The sequence below is a fragment of the Chelonia mydas genome, chromosome 15 (assembly GCF_015237465.2).
Source record: "Chelonia mydas isolate rCheMyd1 chromosome 15, rCheMyd1.pri.v2, whole genome shotgun sequence".
NCBI classification, from domain to species: Eukaryota; Metazoa; Chordata; order Testudines; family Cheloniidae; genus Chelonia; species Chelonia mydas.
The window spans coordinates 25,701,774-25,719,212 of record NC_057856.1 but is presented as its reverse complement, the minus strand read 5'-3'; the positions used below and the strand labels follow the sequence as shown (position 1 = coordinate 25,719,212).

Sequence of the window (17,439 nt, the reverse complement as noted above, 5' to 3'; positions counted from 1 at the left end):
TAGTATATCTAAGATTAGTTGTAATACATGTGCCTTGACAGAGTAGCAGAGAGAACCCCACAAAACTGCTTACTTCTGAAATCCATATTACAATGAGAAAACATCAAACATGTTGGGTGTTTGCAAACAGAATCTAAAAAACAGAGCATAAAACATATCTTGTTTCAATTATTTGATCTAAGTATTTTAGTACTTCTTGACTTGCCCACACCAAGTATTTTGGGTGTTAAAGCAGCTTGTGCTGTGATGTCACTTTAAAAATGGAATCTAAATACCAAGTGACTGAAGTTTCTACTTGTAAAGATAGTATTAGCACCTTATGAGAACTTGGAACACACAGAATAAGAAAATGCTACAAAGTGTTGTTTTTTGTTTTGTTTTAACTTAGTTTGGTAATTGTGGAGCAGTTAGAATTGTTACATGTACAACATACCTAATTCACACCCACAAAAGAAAGGAAATGAAAAATGAAGTGATCATCAAACAGGACATACCCTCTTTACCACAGAAAGCCTTACTAAAACTACAGTATACCACTAACCACACATCACAGCTTTAACTCTGACCCCCTCAACCTTTCCTTCTCCACATGCCCTTTTCCTAAACTACCCTTTCCTAATAGTATTACTTGTGGAAGTTTGCTGTGGTGTTGTATTGTCATGGAGTAGTGTAGTAAAGAGAGTGGTGGCACGATGGCATCCATAGCAGAGTCAAGGCTGAGGGGTATGGTAGCTGCAGTTATGGTAAAATGTGTGCCTGTGGACGAAGAAGCTATGTTCTGTTAGGTGGCTTAATTTTTCCTTGCTTTTATGGGTTTGAGTGAGGTTTACGTGTGTAACAACCCTAACTACTTCACAACAGTTGTTTGTATATTATCTTCCCAGTTCTCTAATGTTTTAGTGGGGGCTTGGTATTGGACAAAAGTGGGAGGTGGTTTTTATGGGGTGGGTGTAAAATGCAGCTGCTGACAGATTTTTATGCACCAATAGCTGCTGCACCAGTATCCTCACATGCCAGGAGCTATACATAAATTCTCTGTTGGCAACTGTTTGTGCTTAAACATTTGCTTAGTATGAACTGCCAGAAGTCACCTGAAATTAGAACTGGCTGGAAGAAGGGAATCCCTTTCGGGGGGGGGGTTAAGTCCTCCCAAATCCGGACAAAATGTTGAAACTGACATTTTTTTATGGAAAGGAATTTAAAGAAAAACAATTTTTTGGTTTCCCAGCTGCCCCCCAAGAAAGCTTTTGTCAATTTCACTTATGGGAGCTAGGGAAAGGTGGAGCCCTGGTAGTGCTCTTCCTCTCCATCTCTGAGCTAGCCTGCCAGGAAAGTGAAATTGACAATTGCTGTACTAGTGGGCAGCGAGGGAACAGTTACTTCCATTTTCCCAGTGAAAAAATCAATTTATTTGTGGGAAAACTCTGATTTTTGTGCAAAGCACATTTTTTATCAGCAAATATTCTGGCAAAAATTTTGACCAGCAGTATCTGAAATCCAAACTTTTTTTTCCATAGAAAAACTACATTCTACCAGATCTACTCAGGACCAACCCCTCTAACAAATTTTGTGTAGATACATAACGTTAGAAGAGATCAGTTGACAATTGATGGTGTACTATGAAAGAAAAAACTCAGCCAGAACCACATTTCAAAATTTTTCTATTTAAGAGTATATATTATGAGGGAAAACCAAAACTACATAGACAATACAAAGGGCCTAAATATTAACCCTACATGAAATGTCATACTAAAAGGCCAGTTGCTTTTAGAGGAAAAACAAGATGTTTATGACCCACCTCAAGGTCATTTTAGAACAGTGGTGGCTAAGTTGCAGCCCGCGGGCCGCATGTGGCCCGTCAGGGTAATCCATTGCTGGGCTGCGATACAGTGTTTACGTTGACCTTCGGCATCATGGCCTCCCGCAGCTCCCAGTAGCCATGGTTCACAACTCCCAGCCAATGGGAGTTGCAGGAAGCAGCAGCCAGCATGTTCCTGTAGCCTGTGCCGCTTTCCGCTGCTCCCATTGACCAGGAACGGTGAACCACTGCCACTGGGAGCTGAGGGCAGCCGTGCCTGCAGACAGTCAACGTAAACACTGTCTCATGACCCGCCAGCAGATTACCCTGATGGGCTGCAGGTTGCCCACCACTGTTTTAGAACTTAACCTAGCTATGGACTCACCACCAGAGTGCTTCCATAATATAGTAGCTTAAAGCCCATGCAGTTGGACAGGTTTGGGACTTGGACTAGGTAAACTATTATCTAAGCAGTTTTTCTCATACAACCAATGAAATTGTTGCACGAAAACAAGATGTAGAGCAAAGTTGGGGATTGGTGGTTACCTCAGATATCACAATGGTCTGGGACTCTTAGGCATATATCTGTGCCATGCTTACTGGAGCTGTACACCACACAGGTATAATTCATGAAGTCAAAATGGCTGAGAACTTAAATTGGGCTCTAACAGGCTGCAAAACTTAGTGATTCAACCTATTGATATTCTGAACAAAGAACTTTCAGTCATGATTGTAGCAGTTTCCATCGCTTCACACTGACTCATATTCTAGACTGCCAATCCTGGAATCTTATTGTATGGATATTTGCTATCTGCATACTATTAAACATACAAGATTAAGTTTTATTATCTGATTCAGTGATCTTTCTAAATATAAAGAGTAATGTGAATCTGTATTCCATGCTACGATGAAAACCTGAATCTTCACGTTTGTATTTAGTAAAAAATACAGGTCCACTGCACACAGTATGCATTTCTAAATTTGGTGTGTTGCTTCTCTGAAGTTAAGTAGGCAGTATTGTTTTACTTGGATTCAAATAGCCATACTAGTTTACTTTTTATTATTTAATTTTTATTTGGTTTTGATTTTAAGGCTTTGATGTGGAGATTTGAGTAGTTACAATTTCAAATTAATGGTAGTAGCTGACTAGTTAAAAACCCTGAAAGTTTAGATTAATGTCCAAATTTTAGTTGTAGATAATCAAATTTAACAGAAGCAAAAAACTTGACTTCTTAGGCAGGGATTTCAGTTGGCAGCACAATTCTAATTTTCTGGTTAAATGCTGCCCAAAGCAATTTATCATCTTAAATTACAAATGGGTAAACTTTTATTGGGTACTTTTTTATTTTAGAGGCATGCTCTTAATAATATAAAAATATTCAACACATTACTTTGCAGCTGAAAATGTTCAGTAATTCAGTGATTTTTGACAGTTGAAGGGAAATATTGTATGGTGACATGCAAATGCTGCTGCAGATTTTACCTTTCATCCTTCAAACTTTTCCCTGCTAGATTAATTCTAAAGTTTTTATAAAACCTAAGTAGTTCAAATATTTTACAACTTTGAAGAGACACTGTAGTCAGCATGTCTCAGAAAATGCATAGTCTCATGTGTTGTACTGTGGCTATTTTTGTGATGTCAGATTTTTCAAAAATTTTAATATCACAGGTGCCTTGGTTGAATACATGAGTTATCTGATGTTGCATACTTATGTGGAACATACCAATAGAGCAGTTGTTTACACCTTTTCCTCTCACTCTCAAAGCTGAAGTGATGTTAGTGACATAGTACTTGTTGTTTTTGGAAGCTTTGTTCAAGTTTGTCAAAATCTAGGGTCTTTAACTTAGTTATTAAAGTAGAATCCAATTAGGTTTGTATAGGCACTGTACATCGAGGTAGACCAAATTCCTGCCACAAAGAACTTACAGTCCTAAGAGTTTTTTTTCCTAAAAAAAAAAAAAAAATTGCAAGGAATATAAAAGCTCTTCTTCTGGTGTTGGATTGGAATAAATTAATACTTAATGTTGGTTTAAAACTCCCCCCAACTAAATCTAGTGAAGATGGGGGAATAAAGTTTACTCCAGGTTAGCAAGGCAACCATATTTATGCTTTGGGTTTTACCCCACTCTCGAATGAATGCACAAGTCTAATTTAGCAAGAGAAAAAGCTAATGTGTAAAATACCCTTGTTTATTGAAGCCTCCCTAGTAGACCAGCTTTTTCCTGTTAGTATATATTGCAGCAAAGACTTGGCTATTAACTACTCGCTTGGAAAGCAAGTATGACAAAATTAATTCAAAGAAAAAGATCCAAAGTGTACAATGGGCACTCAGCTGAAGGCTGTAGATCAGAAACCGTCTGATTTCCATGCTGAAAGAATCAAAGGCATTCTTTGAACCATTTAGATAAATTTAAATGGTTACACTTGTGTGCTGATTTGTTTAAAGCTATTAAAACCCCAAGAGGCTTGCACTGAAGTCAGTGCACCTACACAATGCCTTTTGACTTGTACATTTGGAGAATTGTCCAAGAAAAATTTAAATTCTCTTAAATTCATATAATAGATTTAAAATAGCTCTCCATCATGAGAGCATTTACTCTAATGGAAAACAGCCAGGAAATTATAAGCGGTTTGTCATTGCTGGTATATTCAAACTTTTCTGTGCTGTGGCTTTTTTTTTAAATAAATAAGACTCTTGTGAATATCAAGTCTTTTTACATATATAGTTCAGTAGATATGTCCACTGAAATTAATAGAATGTGTGAGTAAATCCACTGCACTGCTTTGAAAAACTAAGCCTTCAAAGTTAAGATTGTAAGATCCTGCCCATTATCAGCCTGACTGTGTCACCACAACCTCCTAACAAAAAAGAAAACAACCCCTTCTGATCTGCTTTCTCTATAAAATTACTTTCCTCTAATCCCTACCAAAAATAACATTTTTGGAAAATCAGTTAATATTTACAGATGACTCTTTTTAATTCACTCAATGCAAAAAACTTTATAAATAACTTCTCTTGTTTCATACATGAGTCCTTAATGAGAACTAGTGCATAGGATTACTTTGTTACCAAGTTAGAATATAAGTGTTTCTAGTCAGTTAGAGCAGAACTATGAATGTATTAACTTCTGTGTGGCAGAGTAAATATTACAAACTCTGCGTCCTCTGCCTAATCTAAACCTTCTAAAATAAAATCAAACGCTCTTTCATGTGAAGAAATTGTCTTTAAAATATTTTTCGCACTAAAATATGATGTCTCATCAGAGCCTCTGAGTTCTTGTTCTTGGCAGTTGGTATCTTTACACCTACATACCTCCCACTTTAATTTAAAAAAAAAAGTGTAGGATACATTATGACAGTCATTGTGCCACCTTCTTCCTCCCCTTCAATCCCTGCTCTTGACTGCAGTAGCTCCTTGCAGTAGCATCACTGGAAGAAGGTGACAGTCCCTTAACCTCCCATACCTGCTAAGGAAATAGTCCCTGTGAGTAAGGCAGTGGTCTGGATGGAAAGAGCTGTGTCCTGCAGGTACTCTTGTATGCTGAAGAGTGAGAATGGGGAGGGCTATGGAAGTTGCTTCATCACAGCAGCTCCTTTGCCTTGGAGTAACCCAGTGAGGCTAATGTGGTTCTCCCATGCAGAATCTCCATACCTCTCCTCCCAGTGTGGTCCTGAAATACTAGAATCTTCATCCCCATCAATGAAAAGGCAAGTGACAGAATAATCAACGCACATGCAATTGTAAGAGGGGGATAGGTAGTGATATCTTCTGACCAGCCATGGTACTGGCACTTTCTATCCAGTAAGCTCAAGAGAAGGCCACTTTGAACTGCCCCCTGTCCCTAGTAAACCAGAAGGGAGAGTTGAAGAGGAGAGCTTTTTGAAAGTGAGCAGACTTTCAGAGTGATATAATTGAATTTTGATGTGAGGGAGCTGTTATATTTTAGGGCTGAAACTTTCAAAGGTGCCTAATTGAAATTGGACATCCAATTCTTGTAATTTTAATGGTAACAGGGTCTCCAGATCTCTTAGGTAGTTTTGAAAATCTCCGCCTTGGCTTCCGCTTTTTGTTGGCAATTTATAGGGAAGCTAAAAATCCTCACTTACCCTTTAGGTGGGGTAAGGGTTACGGGGGGCATTTATTGCCTTGCCTTTTTTTGTCCTTAAGGTCACAAGTGGGGAGCAAGAGAAGACTGCTATCCTCCATAAAAGTAGTTTGTTGCTTCTGCTAGATGCCATTTATAGGGGTAACTGGACTTTCAGTAACTTAATTTTTAAAAAGAACAACTTTGTGTACATTATATCTCTTGGAAATTCAATAAATATTTTCTTCCCCTTTGGAAAATCACTGCTGTGGGTAGGTGGATTATAATACTGTATTATTGATATGAATATTTACTCTAGAGGAATAACATTTGCAGTTTAACTTCAAGATTTCTTTTTCCAGTGCATGTCTCTATGGTTTCTAGGTGCTAAAGTCCAAAACCAGAAATCACTGGATCTGTTTGAGACCAAGATAAAGTCAGTGTAGGAAGAAACTTCATATGTGGGTGTGTCCTCTAAAGTCTGGCTTCCTGCTTCTCCATGTCTCCCTCCCCCACAAGCATTCTCTTCAAATGCAGAGAAAATTAATTGGTGGTGGATATCTTTTTCTCTGGAAGATGGAGGGATTATACTATATAATATATTTTAAAAGATTAAAAATGTTTATACTTTTTAGTGCCTGTATCTGATTCTAGGTGATTCATCTATTCAAAACCATTCATTTCATACAGTTTTAAAATCTACAATATACTCACTTACATGCACATATAATAAAAACTATCCTATCCTAATGCAATAATCCCTACATCAAAACTTTTACTTGGTGGTAGGGTGAAAAATTCAAAAAGTAAATGAACTTGTGCAGTCAGAAAAACTGCGAAAAGATTGAGTTTTTAAAAGAGCAGAATAAAAAAGTAATAGCTTTAATTCATTATCTAATATTTGAACATTGTAATTCAACACAAAAAAGAAATATGAGAGAATAAACTATCCTGAGTGCATTGGGTATAAAGTGATGTACTGGGTAAGTCACTATGTTCTTCTTTGGAAGAAACTTTAAATGTTTAAATTAATCTGTCTTTAATCAATTTAAAAAACATTTCCTCTTTCAGCCTTTAAAGTTTTTAACTAATACTAATGGAGAATCCAGGCAGGAGCTCTGTCTTGTTCTCTTTTTTGTTTTGTGGGTGATGGAGATGCAATTGTTGACATACTAAACAAACAAAAACATTCTGGATATTTCAGAGAGAACCAGTTTGGAGAAATGGATTTAAACTTTTGAAGGGCTGACTTTGGACCGTGAAGTAAAATTTCTTTTTGGCAATTTCAAATATTAGATTGGGGGGGAGGCTTGTTTTCTGATGTGGCATTTATTCATGTCGGATGACCCATGGATCTTGTTCTCTAAGATGGAATTAATTTATTGAGCTGCTAACTCTGAAGACTGCATTAACTAAGATCTCCTATCAGATAGCTTCTATATTTGATTTGATAATTCTAATTTCTTTGGCCCTCAGATTTAATAATGTCATTGAAATTTAGCAGACCTCCGGGCCTAACGGAAATTAAGATTCCAGTTACCTATCTGTATATGCAGAGTAACCTATACTCATGAGCAAGAGCTTAAATTCTGCTCTTCATCCAGTGGAGAGGAGAAATGCCATGGGTTTAGGCCATACTCCCCAGCTTCCTTATACCTAAGGTAGCTCGTAGCTGCTAGTATTTATGGCTTCCCCATCTCTTCCCCCTGCCAGTTATTTCACAACATTCACCAGATCAGCTGATGTAATGTGTGTAGTTTAAGATGTTTTGTTGCCTGCTGGAACTGGTACTACACAGAGACCTGGCCCTGAGCAATCAGTTGTGTGTTACCTGCTGACAAATTAGGCTCTAATTGCTCATGGTTTGAATTTCCAAAGATAATTGTCTGCCTTTATACAGTTTTGACAGGTACTAGACTAGAGAACCTTTGGCAGCTGGTGTAAGCCTGGAAAAGTTTTGTATACGTAAAAAGCATCCTCTTAGAATTTCTATACTCGACAGACTTAAAATGTCTGTACTAATATTTTTCTTAATTTCTCATCACAGTACTTCCACTGGTGGTAACAGCAGTAAATAAGCTGCTGGTGTTTTACTGATTGTGTCAGGAACAGCAGGAGATAAGCTGCTGGTGTTTTACTGGTTGGGTCATCTAAACCTAGACAATACTATGTTTAAGGTGTTAGTGGTTGATCTGCGCTAGTGCAACCTGTGCTACTGCTACCTCACTGCTATTTTCAGTGCACTAGGTTGGTCAAATCCAGGACGTGTATATCTACTGAAGCTGGGAATTGCACCTCCCAGCTGCATTGTAGACATACCCATAGATGCTTTAAGAAAATAATAAAGCTTAAGGTCCAATCTGCTGTAACTCATTCATAGCTTAATTATGGAAAGAAGATTCAGGTTTGTGTTTTTGTGTATCGACGCTAAAAATAGTTACAATTTCTGTTTGTACTCTTAAGTGCGTTGCCTTCTTTTCTGGAGCTCCAGCTTTGGCACTATATCTGGGAAGTTGTAGGTACTTTGTTGGCAAGTAATGGGTGTGAAATGTCATGTAGTATCCTTACTTTACAAGTGCAAAGAAAAGAGCTTTTGGACAATAGTTATTTCCAAGTTAGATAACAAAGGAGCTGCTGTAAGTGGATATGTCCATGCCTCTTGATCTGACACGGTTCAAATGTGTCATAAAGACATAAAGGAGGGATACAAGAACAGTATTGGAGGAAGTTTAATGATTGGGTCTTTTTCACTATCTTAATTTCTATCAATAACTAGTGAAAACACCAGACTGATGTGGGATGGAGATATATTTGAGTCTCAAAGGAGGTGTTCTATTTAACAAAGCACAGCTGAACTAGGGTACAACCATTTAGTTTTAATAGATGTTTCTGCTGGAGTGTTGCTTTGCATCAAAACATAACTGTATGAGCTCCAGCTACCAAAACATAATGGACGTTCTGGAGAGGTAACTGCAAATTTTAAGGCAATGGCTTCTAGACCTTTAAAGGCTCGCTAATATATGAATTCTATTGTCGTGCTTTCCAGACTGCAACTTCACCTTGAAGTTGCAACCACATAATGGGGTGGGTCGAATAATTATCTTCTATATGAATGAACACCGAATAACTGAGTAAGTAGTATTCATGTAGTGCTATATGTGGAAAACTAGAAGATGACTATTCTAGCTGTCAGAATTGGCAGGACCTCTGGCTTTTAAAACCTCACATCTTATTTTTCCTTTTTTCCTTCCCCACCCCCCCAGGAAAGAAATGCTGAAAACGCTATTGAAGCTCTTAAAGAATATGAACCTGAAATGGGCAAAGTATATCGACAAGACAGAAAAAGTGTACAAAGGATTAAAGCAAGAGACATTGTCCCTGGTGATATTGTGGAAGTAGCTGGTGAGATACCTTTTATTAATAATACAGGTTACATATGTCTAAAAGGCCTTGGTTAATTTTAATAGTTTGAGGCCCTGGTTGGGATTTTTAAAAAAGCACACACAATGCAAGTTAGGCACCTCATTTATGCATTATTGAAAATTTGACCTCCTCCATTCATCTGTAATTACCTTACATTAAGTGAGTATTTTTATCTTTGAATTGTCTTAAGTTACTATTACCTTCTAAATTGGTAGACAATAGTAGGAAGGACATATTTTGCTTTAACTGGATTACAGATTTTTAGTATCTGTGTTTTTGGTTTTGTTTTTTTTTCTCTGTCTCCATTGCTGTGTGAAAAATATACAAACAAAAAGAAAAAATAACAATGTGCAAAGTAAACTTAACAAAACCAAATTTTTCTTTAATCTTCCCAATGTCACCATGTTAAATGTTATTTTTAATAGTTGGTAATTTTCGATTTTTTTAATTGAGCATCCTTTTTAATGATTAAAAAATGCCTGTAATAAAGCAGGATGGCTTCTATTGAAACACTGGTATTCAACTTCTAATCTTTCATCACTTCCTAAAAAATACAAGTAACGTTCTCTTATACTTTGGAGAGACTGACATCTTGTAAGTGAAAATACATTGTTGTCTACTCCTAACTGGACTATCAGTGGTGGTTTCTTTCTTTTTTTCCCCTTTAAGGATTTTGCTACTTAGTTTCTGCGAAAAATTCATAGATGGATCTTGTTGAAAATATGTCACAAATGGTTGTATTCACAGTTTTGTAGGACTTACTGGCAGTCAGATGGCTATCCTTTAAAATAATTTAAGCTGTACATTAATTTTTCTTCTGATCTTTCTTCCTACTTTGGATTTAGTTATTAGAGTAGCCATCCAGAGGGGAGATAACTATGTATCCTTAAAGTTGACTATCCTGCTATTTTTTAATATGCGGGCAAAGTATGCTCTCAAACTGAAGTAAGCATTGGCTCTTGGCCCAGGTTTTACTCATTCAGAAACTTTAAAATTCCTTAGCCCTGTCCTGAGCTTGTCTTGTACATGGTAGCATGCAGTTATAGTGACCTTAGTTAACAGTAATTGATGTTTCCGGGGTATGCTGGAATCTTCAGTCTTTAAGTGCTGTCTTTCTTTCTGGGACCCTATCACTGTTGATGGTTGACATTTTCGGTGCCTCTATTTGGGAGACACCCATATACCAGCCAAGTGTAAGATCATCTTCTCCTTCAAGAACAGATCTCATAAAAACAGTACCCCATCTACCTCCATGTCTTAGTCACCGAAATATTGAGGGATACAGACATTTCTTACATTTTGTGTAGGCAGAGACCATTATCAGTATTGCGTCCTACCCTTCAGCCTCTCTGCCATGCCAAGGATCTTATCAAAATCCTCTCCGCTGTCACAACCCATCTTCGCCAGATGAGAGTACAGTTTTTCCCTACCTGGACAATTGGGTCCTGAAAGGTTACTCGTTCCTTGAGATATAGAGAGCAACTTGCATAAACCTATTGCTGTTCTACTCATTGGGGCCTCTGCCTCAATACGGAAAAGTCTACTTTCACTCCAGTTCAATTAATAGATTTTTATTGGGGTCACTCAGGACTCCTCCACCACATCAGAGCATACTTGTCCCTGGACAAATTTGCCACTATGTCCAGCCTCATTTCAATGATACTACAGAGCCCACAAACCAGAACAAGGGCATGAACTTTCTACACCTCACCCCACCTCCCCAACAGACAAGGTCTGTCCAAGGAGTATTTGTACTTCTGAGGGTCATTGGTTCTTTAAACTGGTAGAAGGATCCACAAAAGGTGTGTGTGGGAGTTCTGTTCTTGGAGTCTCCTCCCACAAAGGTACTTGCTACAGACATCTCTCTGATAGGTTTTGGAAGTGTGTCCCCTGGCCTTTCAAGTCAGGGCAGATAGATCCTTCAGGAGGTAATCTTCCATATTGGTGTATTGTAATGAACCACTTGTCAGCACTTCCGACCCATCATAAGGGACCACCCAATCAGAATAATCCTGGACGGCAGAGCAGCAACATAATAGATCAGTCTTCATGGAGGGGCAAGATCCCGGTCCTTTTGCACTAAATCCATAAAACTATGGTAGTAGTACATATCACGCTGCATACAGATCTCAGTAGTTTATCTACCAGGACTATAGAACACAGAGGCGGACTTCCTTGGCAGGCTTTTCAGCATCAACCATAAGTGTGAGCTGAATAATGAGGTATTCCAAGAGAGGTCTTACCTGGGATCATATACAGATGGATCTCTTTGTGACATCATCCAATGTGGAGTACAGAGGCTTCTGCTCAAGAGGAGGGCATGATCACAACTCGATGGGAGATGCCCTGGTTGTTCCTTGGCCTCGCATATTGCTGTACACTTCTCCCCAGCTCCCTTCCTGCTCAAAGTTCTGAAGAAATTGAAACACCATCGTGGCCAGGACAGGTATGGTTCCCAGGGCAGGTTCGCATGTCTCTGTGACTCCACTCTCCATCTTCTCCTGACAGCAAATCTTCTCACTCAGGAATCAGGATCCATCACCATCCAAACTTCAGTGCTTCACCTCAAGGCGTAGATGCTATATGGCTCTCTGGTATAGAGCAAGACTGCTCCCGAGGTACAGACGGTATTGCTTCGTAGCAGAAAACCCTTGACAAGGAAAACTTACCTGCAGAAATGGAAACTCTTCCAGACTTGGTACCGTCCCCGATCTGTGCCGCCTCTAGTCTAATGCACATTCTCAATTACCTGTTCAATTTAAAAATCATGGGATTATTGCCGAGTTTCACCTAGCTGCCATCACAGCTTTTCACTCCCCCATTGAGAGGTTTCGGTCTTCACCACTACCCCCCCAACCACTATGAGGGTTATCAAAGGCTTGTTCAACCTCTTCCCACATGTTAAGGAACCAGTTCTGCCATGGGACCTAAACTTAGTCCTCAATGTGCTGAGGAAATTCCTCATTTGAACCAATGAGGAACTGTTCCCTCCTTCATATGTCCCTTAAGACCTCATTCCTCATAACCATCAACTCTGCCAGGAGGGTGGGGGATCTTGGAGTCTTTAGGACTTCACCCAGGCTTTTCATCTCATTTGCAGAATGTATGAAAGGACAGACTGTCTCAACCAAAAGACTGTTCAAATGTACCTTCTACAGTAACTGGAGTCCTTTGAGATGTGTCCCTGTGGGTGCCCCACTTCCTGCCTGCCTTCCTTTCTGCCTTGGAGTCTTTCACTGAACTTTTGTGGTTGAGAGAATTAAACTGGTGGCAGGTCTGCCCGCTCTCTATATACCCTCATATCTGAGCACAAGGATGTCTGGAATGCAGGGACAGACCCCCAGACACTACTGAGAATATCTCCAATCTAGAATGCACAGACACGCACCTCCATGATGTGGAGTACCTATAGGGACACTTGGCCAAAAGCAGATATAAACATCAATTGCTGATTATATTAACTGCTTTAATAAACTATGAAGTGGCATACTGTCTCTGCATTTCAGTTAGTGTCACACTTCTCTTATTTCACTTTCTGTAATTCTGGTGTTCTACAGTCACACTCTGACTTAAACAGAGGCTTTTTTGCTGTTAACCTCCTATTTTACAAACTAATTGGGAATGAAAAGTTCATGAAATTGAACATCTCAAAATTAGTGGGTATGGTGCAGAAGTGGCAATATGGTGCACTGCAAACTGACTTCCATTTCATTGACGTCATCGGAACATGAAAGGATGTTGATTTGTTCTTTGGCACTGCTTTCCTGTTTTTTTAACTTTCATTAGGAAAAGTGATTTGTATAACTGGTCGTTCGTAAGATGGGTATTTGTAAAATCAAGGTTCTTCTATATTTATTTGTTTCAACAGCAAAAAGTCACTGATTTTAATTGTTTTTTCTCGGGGGGGGGCACACAAAAGTGATGTAGGCTTTGGGGCTAGAAGCTTACTGCAGCAATTTTGGACCTGACTTGAAGTGCCAGAAATAGAATAGTAATCTCCGAAAGCAATTTGCTTTGTCAGGGGGACACATTACTTCGATATTATACTGTAAAGAATTATTAATAGAATTGCAAGTGGATAATCAGCCTGAGGGTATGTATTGTAGTTTGGCGCATCCAATTATAGGGAAATACTGACTGATTTAACTGTATTGCCAATTCACTGGAGCGCAGGTGAAACTGAATTGCTTGCTTTCAACTGAGCAACTTTTGTAAAATGGAAAAGACAGAGGGATCATATTACTTGACTCTCTCTTTTTGCCCCTGTGAGGGGGGACTCTCTGAAACTACACATGGAACACCTGAGGAGCCAGCAGGCTTTCTACAGCACTACAAGATCTCCTTTCTGTGCCTCATTGACTCTAGTGGGGGATTTCTCTTAATAGAAGGCAGTAGTTGCTCGATTTTTGCAGTTGGAACAAAATTAACTTTTCCGAATATGCCAACTGCTTGAGAATTCTTAAGGCCATAAACATGTTATAGTATGAAAGTATATATTGGTGGTTAAAGTGACAGACACTGAAGTGCAACTTGAATTAAAAACAAAATGTTAAACTGTGCAATAATTAGTTTTATTCTAATTGTGGTCTAACTGATTCATCTAACCTTTGCAGGAAGGTTCACATCAATTACAGGAAACAGACATCATTACAGGACACCAGAGTTATGGGAATGTTTTGAATGCATTAGACATAAAAAAAGCAGATAGTTTTGTACTTGTCCACTCTTCTCATGACATTTTGAGGTTTGTTGAAGATATATTTAAACAAAAGCATGCATCATCCAACTCTGACTACTCTGAGCATTTCGAACTTGAAGTGAAAGTAGTCTTGCTAAACTTGATGTTGCTTGTTTTCTTGGCAATGATTGATGCACTCATACTCTGTTTATTACAAAAATCTGTCTGGAGATCTGAGGCTGGGCTGTAAATGAAGCTCTCATTCAAGCCAAAATATCACAAATAACGGGAGTATGACAACTAGCCTTTTTTGAATCTCTTCTGTAGTGGAGGATGGACTAGAGCTTTTAAAGACCTTGCTTTCAAAAGGCATGATGTGCAAACACATGTATTTGCAAGCCTAGTTCATGTACACAGTTGCCACAAATGTGCAAATTGGGTATTGTGGACATAACCAGCTATGCAGTTAGGTTCAACTTGTCTAAAAGCATGCCTGCTCAGTGACTCTGCTCTTGATAGGAGTTGCTGAGTGCTAGGCTCCCTTGAAAATCCAGCCCCACTTATGGAGGCTGCGCTCTTCTGAAAATCTAGCCGTAATTGGCTAAATTTGTAATTGCAGGTGCAAACTAAGTGCTCAAGTACATACTCTTGCAATTGCAGTTGTGTGCCTGAACTGTTATACTTCTAGAGACCTATTTTTGCAGTAAACATGTTAATCAGAAAATATGGTCACTAAATTATTTGAGGCTTTTGCATGTATTCATGATACAAGATTACTGTGGTGAATGTTTGGGTAGGAGGTTGTCTTTTATATGGGAGGGTTTGATGGTGGGGTCCAGGTTTTGGTTTTGTTTCCTTTGTTTTTGCATATGCCGTCCCTTATAGTACAATTTAATCACTCTACCCAATCAAGAATAGCAGATTGGATACTAAGTAACTTTTTAAAGCACTGATTTAAGGTGCTAGCTAACTTAAGTCCTTTTTTGTTTCTTATAATAGCTTTATTCCAACCTTTGATACCTAAATAAACATAATTTAACTTCAGAAGCACTTTTTTTTCCCCCCCTCCTAACAATAAAAGCAAAGGGCATGTTATAATTCGGAGTTTAGGAGTAGGATCATCTTTTTAAAAATTATAATCTATTCAATTTGTGTGTCACTTATGAGCATAGTTGCACTAAATAGGCATAATTCGACCACTATTTCGCATTGTTTATAGTTGCACATAATATTAATATTTGGCTTTTTATACATTGAAGATCATTAAAAAGGAACTTAAAGAAGTGAGCTGGGAGAGTCAAGTGCAGTAGCTGCAAATGTCAACAAATGTGATACCTTACTGCAGCTACTGAATAGCATGCATGTACAGGTACCAGCGGGAATACTGTTTTGTTTTGTTTTTTAAAGAGTTTTTTTTGTGCCCCCTTACTGTAGGAAACTCATGTTAAGCTTATTGGTAGTTGTTTACAGAACAGTGTATTCAAATATTAGGAAACATTTTAAAATTTAGTTACTTGTCATATGATTATATTTACATCTGATTTGCAGAACAGTCCTCTTATAGATTGTGACTTAAGTACTCTGTTGGCCTTTCAACGTGTCATATTTTAAACTAAATGAACATCTAGGCATTAGATTCTGTGAACAGACTTTTTTGAGTAATACTGCTTTCAGCTGCTTTCCTTGGATATTAGCAAAAATTATTGAATACATTTTGAATTCAGGTGACTACAGTAGTTATAATGAACATCCAAAATCTCTCCCCTTAGGACACAGGCTTAATACAAAAAGCTGTAAGAATAAATGCTTCAGCATAATATGAATTCAGATATGGAAGCTATATATTCTGTACTCTTTAAATGGCAGAAAACAATGCATTAAATTGTTTCAAACAAGGGAAAGCTCCTGGATGGGTAGAGAAGGGTAATATAATATACCATAGTTAGTGTCAAGACTTGGAGGTGAGAGAAACTGTCTGCATGCCTCTGTCTCAAGTGTAAGAGTATTTGGATGGCCTTTGACATGGTGTTTGCAAAAAGATGACCATGTAGGGAAGTGACCGAGCACTTCATACTGGGATACATATCTGGGCATGACATTCTAGGCAGCGTGCCAATGACATTTGTATGTCCAGGCAAGTGTCTCTCACCATTGAGTGGCGTAAATAACCAGGTGGTAGGTTTCGCCGTTATGTCAGTGGCATCTAAATTCGAGATACTTTCTATAGGTTTTGACTAGCCCTACAATATCTTTCTGTCAAGAGGAGTTCTGACAGTTAGTTTGTATTTGGGCCTAACTTAGAAATCTTGTCAGGAAGCTGTAGATTAAAATAGCATTTAAAAAAAAAAAAAAAGCTAAATACTTAATTTTCTGTATAAGAATGATTTGAAAAGAATTTTGTAGTACTGAGGTGTTTAAATGAACTGTTCTCTAGTGAAGTTTGTTGTGGGCTAGAAGGTTACCCTAAAGACAATGAATGATAGATTACATGAAATAGACACACCTAGAAATAGATGATCGAGGAGCCAACTTCTTTACAATCATTGGGGAGGATGAAGAGGTCACTTACCTTTTCTTGTAATTTTTTTTCCATATTGGTGGATTTCTGGAGTCACCTGGGTGTAAGTTTACGGTAGCTGAAATAGATGTTTGGTTTCTGATGAGAAGAGAGGGGGCTGAGACTAGTTTAATATCCTTTCAAAATGAAATAAAGTGAGCTGAAAAAAAGGAAGGCAGCTGATTAAGTAAACTTAGAGGCTAAGTGAAGATGCTCTTGGCAGGTGAAACAGTGGAGACCATGACCCACATGTTTATCTGGTTGAAGCCTCTATAAACATTAATTTTTTAAAGCAGTATGTGTTTCATGAAAACTACATCTTTCAGACATAGTTAAGCAGAGTTACTGGAAAACAGGCGTAATTTTGTGAGACATGGACGCATTTATATGGGAGCCTTTTAAAAGCTCATTAAAAATAATACAATTTTATCTTGCTCTATTATCATAGTAACTGAATATCAGATATCTGGAGGACTGAGTTAATGTGTTTGGGACATATGCCTTAAGGTTTATTCACTGACTTCTGGTGGGCACAGTTCTCAGTACTCTAGTGTTGAAAATAAACTTGGTGTAGCTTAGTAACCAAAAGTTGACGAACAGAACAAATATCCAGATGTTATCCTCAAATGGCTTTTCAACTTTACTGCTCTGCTATAGAACTTGTTGGTTTTAAGACAGTCAAGCTTCCTGGAAATTGCATCCTTCTTACTGCGTAATTGCTGTCCATTTTAATAGACTAAAGTTTTTTGTTTTATTCAAAATGTTAAAATGAGTTTGGTTTCACTATGCCAAATGATCATTCTAATGTTTAACAGGTGCATTTTGATACAACTACTTCAGTTGTTAGAGTTTGGGGTCCATCTGAGCAGTATCCTCCCACAGGCTGCTCCATGGCTG

The 17,439-nt window shown here is 38.2% G+C and overlaps 1 protein-coding gene across 2 annotated transcripts in view; it reads left to right on the top strand.

Moving 5' to 3' along the window:
- The window catches only part of ATP2A2 (ATPase sarcoplasmic/endoplasmic reticulum Ca2+ transporting 2), a 79,996-nt gene that overhangs the window by 15,728 nt on the left and 46,829 nt on the right, over positions 1–17,439 (top strand). For both annotated transcript variants that reach the window (XM_037878814.2, XM_007058283.4), the window contains exon 5: positions 9,148–9,286. In XM_037878814.2, the coding sequence (XP_037734742.1) occupies positions 9,148–9,286 (139 nt within the window). The remainder of the gene's footprint in view (positions 1–9,147; positions 9,287–17,439) is intronic.